Source organism: Manduca sexta, chromosome 13, assembly GCF_014839805.1.
Source record: "Manduca sexta isolate Smith_Timp_Sample1 chromosome 13, JHU_Msex_v1.0, whole genome shotgun sequence".
NCBI lineage: Eukaryota > Metazoa > Arthropoda > Insecta > Lepidoptera > Sphingidae > Manduca > Manduca sexta.
The window spans coordinates 11,799,886-11,806,714 of NC_051127.1; the positions used below are offsets into that span (position 1 = coordinate 11,799,886).

At 32.9% G+C, this 6,829-nt stretch overlaps 1 protein-coding gene across 1 annotated transcript; it reads left to right on the forward strand.

Annotated features, from left to right (window-relative positions):
* Nucleotides 1-289: 289 nt before the first annotated feature.
* Nucleotides 290-6,617, forward strand: LOC119189230 (serine protease grass-like). The gene is made up of 7 exons (XM_037438322.1): nt 290-800; nt 1,159-1,328; nt 1,446-1,809; nt 2,522-2,712; nt 2,827-2,932; nt 3,009-3,186; nt 5,303-6,617. Exons 1-7 carry the CDS (start codon nt 716-718, stop codon nt 5,541-5,543), a joined length of 1,335 nt encoding a protein of 444 aa, XP_037294219.1. The 5' UTR covers nt 290-715; the 3' UTR covers nt 5,544-6,617.
* Nucleotides 6,618-6,829: the final 212 nt, after the last annotated feature.

Consider the following 6,829-nt stretch of genomic DNA (forward strand, 5'->3'; position numbering starts at 1 on the left):
CTACTTGGCATATAAGCATAGAACTATTCAAACAATAAGTAATTTGGAATACATATTTTTCCTAAAAGACTAACATGAGCGGAATTTTAAACCTGGTAATCTATTTAGTCAAAAATCATCTTAGGTATGGTAGATATCATAGTTTTTTAAAAAAAAAATATGCATATCCTAGAGCAATTGTTTTTGTGACTAAAAATGTTATGACGATTTAATAAAGTTCTCTACGTTCCGTTTCTCATGAAGCATCGTAGTAATTAGATCATAGTTCGCGGAATTAGTTCCAGTATTCCCGTAAGACAATCGCAAGACGGCGGTTGAGACAGTCTTGTGTTGATGCAAATCACATCTCGCTGACTCACGGTAAGCGAGCGCCTCTAAATAAAATAAGGTACTCACATCAGTAACAAGTATTTTCAGTCGGTGAATCGCCGTGCGAGGTGGTGCGTGTGGATGGCTCAGAGTATTTCCCAGCGGATCTAGTATGGTAATGACCGCCATCTCAACTATGTGACGAGGTTGCCGACGACACAATAAACAGTTGATTTCAGTTTACGTCGATCGTCATAAAAGTTATTTGTGTCGATTATTTGTAGCAGTTCAGTTTGTGCCAAATTATCAGAAGACTAACATTGAAAAAAAGATTTATGAGATTTTCTTTGATGGCAAAATAATAATAAACATTTTAATTTATTTATGCTTATTTTTGTGATTATCAATGAGTGTGTATAGTAATGTAATCATGTTTAATGTGAATGTGTTTGTGTATTTGTTCCTGCTGGGGCTGCTCGGCGTGGGTTCCCGTAAGTGTAAAATTATATCATTTGAGGAAATTAATTCACTATTATGACAGAAACAAACATGTATATTACATAAAGCAAAAAACAAATATTAAAATAATATACAGCAATGCATACAATTAATCAATAGAACTTAATATAATGGTATGATACTTAAATTCAACATCATAAAAGCAGTCTATTTCAGCTGTGTGTCCATTACCATATTTGTCTTCCTTGTACTGTGAGAAATGAAAATATGTTAAAATTTTATAATTTATACTTATAGGTAATAAATAATTATATTAAAAATATATCTAACGGTTCTTTAAATTATACAAAATATGCATAGTATATTGATAATTAAATAATTTTTCAATAGTGTTTGCCGGTGACGGCTGCTATGTTGAAGAAAATCAAGGCACGTGCGTAGTGTTGTCTGATTGTCAGCATCTTATCAATGAAATACATAGGGCTGGTAAGCCTATGCCAATACACATAAGGAATAAATTGCAGATGCTCGGCTGCGGATTTGAATCGGATAAACCAATGGTACTAAATTATATTACTTTTTTGTGTTTTCATTCGAAATAAAAGACAAAAGTTTGACTTTGAATAAAAACACAAAATCTTATGATATCTCGATGTATTTTGTTTAAATATTTGCAGGTATGTTGTGTCCCACCAAGTAACTTTGATGCTATAAACAGCTGGACTCCTGAAATACATGGAAGTAGTTTATCAGGCGTGCCCAATAGAGGGAAACCAACTCAAACCGACGATAACGTAGTTTGGGGTTCGGACTACAGTAATAGCAATATACCACCAAAAGATGATACTGACATATTAGGTCATGAGCATGACAAACTTGGGCAATTTACACCAAGTGACAGAGTTACCACTACCGCAAATCATCGTAATATAGGACTTTTACCTACGGATTGCGGCAGCATTGAAAGTGATAGAATTATCGGTGGGAATCGTACACGCCTGTTTGAAATGCCTTGGATGGTACTCTTGTCGTACCAGTCAGGTAAATAAATGCATGTTATTTATGTAAAGAATGAAATGAAAACAAATAAAATTAAATGTGTAAAATAGAAGAACAAAGGTACTCTTGTTATGGTTATTTCTACGTAACCAAAATTTAAAGACACGATATTTTTTTGGTTATATTTAGAAGTCTAGGGCAATTTCTGAAAATGCTTATCCAACTTTGACAAAACTTGGTTTTCTATATTATCTTTATCAATGAGGTGGCGAGACTGCGAGCAAATGCACCTATTTAAATTTCTTTCTTAGGGAGACAAACAAAGTTGACGTATCAATGGTTTGCGATATAAAAATATTGTTATTTTTAACTTTTACGAAATATTTTAGACTTTTTAAATTAAATGTATGGTTAGGCAAGTTGAGCTTTTATAATGGCTTTTAATATTTATTTTATTTCTGAAAATAACTTATACTTATGGGGCACCGTCAAATAAAATATTAAATTATATATCATAATAATGCTTCGGTTAGAAACAAAGGAAGGAAACTCGTAAACGTGATGTTTTCCTTGTTTGATTTTTACCAAATCAATATTCCAAAAACATCGTTACTAGCGATATGATTTGATAATACATGAGGAATTATTTCATAAAATATTTTTTAACATGTTGAAAACTATAAAAAAGACAACTTTATATACGTTTGTAAATTTTTAAAGGCTCTTACTATATGATTATATATTTGGATTTCAGGTCGTCGAACGAGATTAGACTGTGGGGGTACTTTGATCAATGAGTGGTACGTCTTGACTGCAGCACATTGTGTGACTTCCTTGCGAAGTAACCTAATACTAACACATGTTATTTTAGGAGAACATGATGTAGAACACGATCCTGACTGCGAACGATCTGATGGAAACAAATATTGCGCTCCTCCCATTAAGGTAAAACACTTAAAAATCTGTTTTCGATATTTGTTATATCTAGTTTCTTTGTATGTAGTGCATATGTAATAGCTTGAACTACTTGTTCCTTATTTTCTAATATTCTTATTTCAGACCGTAACAATCGAGGAGACTATTCCGCATCCGCGCTACAATTCGAAAACTTTTGCCGATGATATTGCTTTGTTAAGACTATCAGAGCCCGCTGATTTTAATTTAGGTTCGTATTCAACAAAGTATCAACTAAGGAATTACTTATGTATCTATGAGTATTTTCACGAAGTTTTCTGCTTTAGATAATATGAAGCCATTATGCTTGCCGCTGACGTCGCAGCTTCAGACAGAGAATTTGGTTAATATTAATGGCATTGTGGCGGGTTGGGGAGTCACAGAGGAGGGCATGGAATCTTCCGTGTTGTTGAGTGTGAGCCTGCCGATACTAAGCAAAGACGAGTGCGAAACAGCATATAAAGGGTTAGTTTGGTTTATGTTATTTACATATTTTAAAAAATAAAGTTTCTGAGTTCCTTTGTTATGCATTCGCGGGTCGTGTACACGAATTAAAAGTTTTTATAATTGTTTGTAACATAGTATCTACCTTTAAACTATACTCTATCTATATTATTATTTAAAGCTAAAGAGTTTGTTTGGACACGATAATCTCAGGAACTATTGGTTTGAATTGAAAAAATTTTTTAGTGTTGGATAGCTCATTTATCGAGAAAGGTTAAATTGTATATAACGCTATGAGTTATGTGAGCATAAATATTAAAAACTTGGAAACAATATTTCTTTCTTCAATCGATTCGTTATGGTCGTCCGCAACAAATATTTTTTTATTGCGTGTTCAATGATATTAAGAAAAATTAAACCGCCTTGAATAACCAAAAAATAAACTATCATTACCTACCTGTATATATATATATATAATGTATATTGGAAACCAACTTTGGAGTCGCCGTATTAATTAAAATGAAACATAATTTTTGTATATTTTTTCATGTATTTATCTAGTTTAGCTCACCACTTTATTTAGTCACGGACTTCAAAATTGTATAACCAGTATTAAGGTAATGTTAAATTATTTTGTGGTTTTTGTAGGCTGTTTAATTTGTTGTTTTTTAGTATTATTTGTCTGTTAGTAATAAATAGACTACGTCGATAGCATAGATGCTTTGCGCACGCGGTACGACTATCACGCTAAAGTATTATACCTCTGTCTACCCCTTAGAAGGGGAAAAGGTAAGATGATATATTTTAGAAGTAGACTTAACTAAACTTAACGTAAAAGCACAACTAAAAAGTCTCAGGAAAGCAAAATTCGCAATTTCGTTTACTTGGACGACATACTTACTTACTCCAGTCATTTTGGTTTAAAAACCAAACTGAACCGATTTTAAAAATATTTTTATGGGACCATAAGAAACTTCTTCTTTTTAAATCGGTTAGTAAATCACGGAGTTCTGAGGTAAAAACATTAAAAAAGGAAATAAGACTCATTGAATTGAGAACATCCTACTTTTCTTAAGTCGGTTAGAATATGTTTTTTTCATACATATCTAATTAGTTTGTTTATGCTGACTTAACGAATTAGGTGACCAGTATTATAGTGCGACCGCGAGCGCAGCCTGTGAGCAAGGCATAGGGCCTTGGATAATGGATAGGGACTGAAGTGAGGGGGGGAAAGCAAAAGCACCATTTCACATGGGCTTGATACTGCCAAGATAGTTCTTAAGATATCGGTTGAATTTTTTACAATATTTTAATAGTTTCAGTATTTATTTATATATTTTATAAAGTAAGTATATTATAATATTATACGCAAGATAGGTATATTTTTTCTGAATGAGACTTTGGGTCTTACTAAAATTATATATATTATAGGTACCTAATATAGGTAGATAACGTTATTTCTTTTCTTGGATATTACATCGCATCTGCCATTTTACCAGCCTAAATTGTAAAAACAATCAAATAAGTATGTTTATTTATTCATGTTCATTTCAATAAATTTTATATTCAATTAAATATCACATTCAAACGAAGCAGCAGCTGAACGTGCGTAGCAAGCACGTAACGCTTCGCGTCGCATGTAAGACTAGAAATTATCATACAGATTACCATTCCTCGCTAATTTCATGAAAATAATGTTACACGGCTGTGTTACAAGTTTCCATTGTTATATAGAATAAGGCCCCAAGAGTCCAGCAAACTGTTGGCTATCCCACCACTCTCACAGCGTAGCTACCCAAGGTGCGGTACTGCGCTCGCGGTCAAACTATATTTATATAGAGTAGATTTTTCGGTTATTTTATATTATTAGTAAATGTTTCTGAACATACTTTTTTAGTGTTAAATTAGTTAGAAAGCCGAATGTGAGGATAAGTAGTATGAGGTAGACAAAAAGCTTCGTGTTCCCTTCAATAGGGTATGTTCCTTGTTTAATTTTCCGGAAGCTCGTGTTAAACTTGGTCTTCTAAAGTTATCTAAGTTATTAATAATATTAAATGCACCTACCAATAATACGTAGCAAGAGTAAAATATATACAATACATTCATAGTATTAATTAGTCTTTGTATATGTTTTCAGGACTGTTCAACTTAGTGACAAGCAGTTGTGCGCAGGCGGTGTTAGAGACAAAGACTCATGTGGTGGTGACTCTGGAGGGCCACTAATGTATCCTGGCAAAGTGGGTTCAGGCGGTATCAAGTACATTCAGCGCGGCATTGTCTCCTACGGGACCAAGCGATGCGGCGTCGGCGGCTTCCCTGGAGTCTACACGAACGTAGCTAGCTACATGGATTGGATATTAGACAATATGCACTCATAATATTTAAGTTATTTTAGCGTTTAATGGTCAAGATAGGGGGAAAGCGAAGATTTAATTATTATTATTCGCAAATTGTAAATTGACATATAGTTTAATTGCCATTTGCATTTTGTGAGAATAATATATAGTATCGTGGTAATATACGATGTAATGTGATCTTGTACTGTGAGTGAGTCTCAAAGAATACGATAGAATTCCCCGTTTTGCCCCTTGACATTTTTTTAAAATGAAATGCTAGTCTGTATACTGTATTTAAAATAATAATTATTTGTATAAGTATAACCTTGTAATACCAGTTCTTAGTGTGATCTGACACGAGCAAAATATACTCAAATTAATCATAATTAAAATAATAAAAGATCAATCATAATTTAGTATTTATGTTTAACTTTTTCGATTGAACCCTAAATTCACGATGGTCGTGTTTTGGACAAATAATTTATTGTGTTTTAAGTAACAGTAATTTTCATTATGGCTTTATAGGTACGTACTGTATTTATTATACAAGAGTTAAGGATGAAGTGGATACAAGTGTTGTTGCTATAAAACAACAAATAAGTTTATAGTTTGCCACATGGTAGGCTAAAAACATGATATACAAAAATAATAGCCGTAGTTTTATCCATATAATTTCATAAAATTGGTGAGTGAAGATGTGTTTTTTTTAAACATATACAAAACTTATGTTCTTGCAAGAATCAAAGAACAGCAAGAATGCAAAATGAACTGTTGTTGAGAAAATGTCAGAATATTTTTAATTCCGAACACAAAGGCCATAAAAACAAGATCTGACCCGACATTTAATACATTTTATCATCATTTATACCATAAACTGGTTTTGTGTCGTTGTTGTCTAATGGCATTGAATATGGGCTGTGGACTAGGAGGTATTATTAGGCTTAATGTCCAAATCGGGCAACACATTATGGGTTTTATACTTACAAGTTTAAGCCAGGATTGAATCCCGTAGAGAGCATTAATGCCGTCAGACAACAAAACATACAAAGTGTAAGAAAATGTCATATTCCGAAGTTGATGTATTAAACAAATAGGTAAATCAAATTGTATTCGTGATTATTGATGTTTTTATTGCAGTTGAATGATCAGACGAGCATGCCATACGCCTGATGGTCAGCGATGCGACCGCCCATGAACATATACAAACTATGATAACAAAGGAGAATGCCCATTTTTGTATGAAAGTTGGGCTACGCTTGCGTCTGTACAAAACCTTCACTAAACTATAGGGAATATATCCTAATTCTTATACAAATTGAAAACAATTG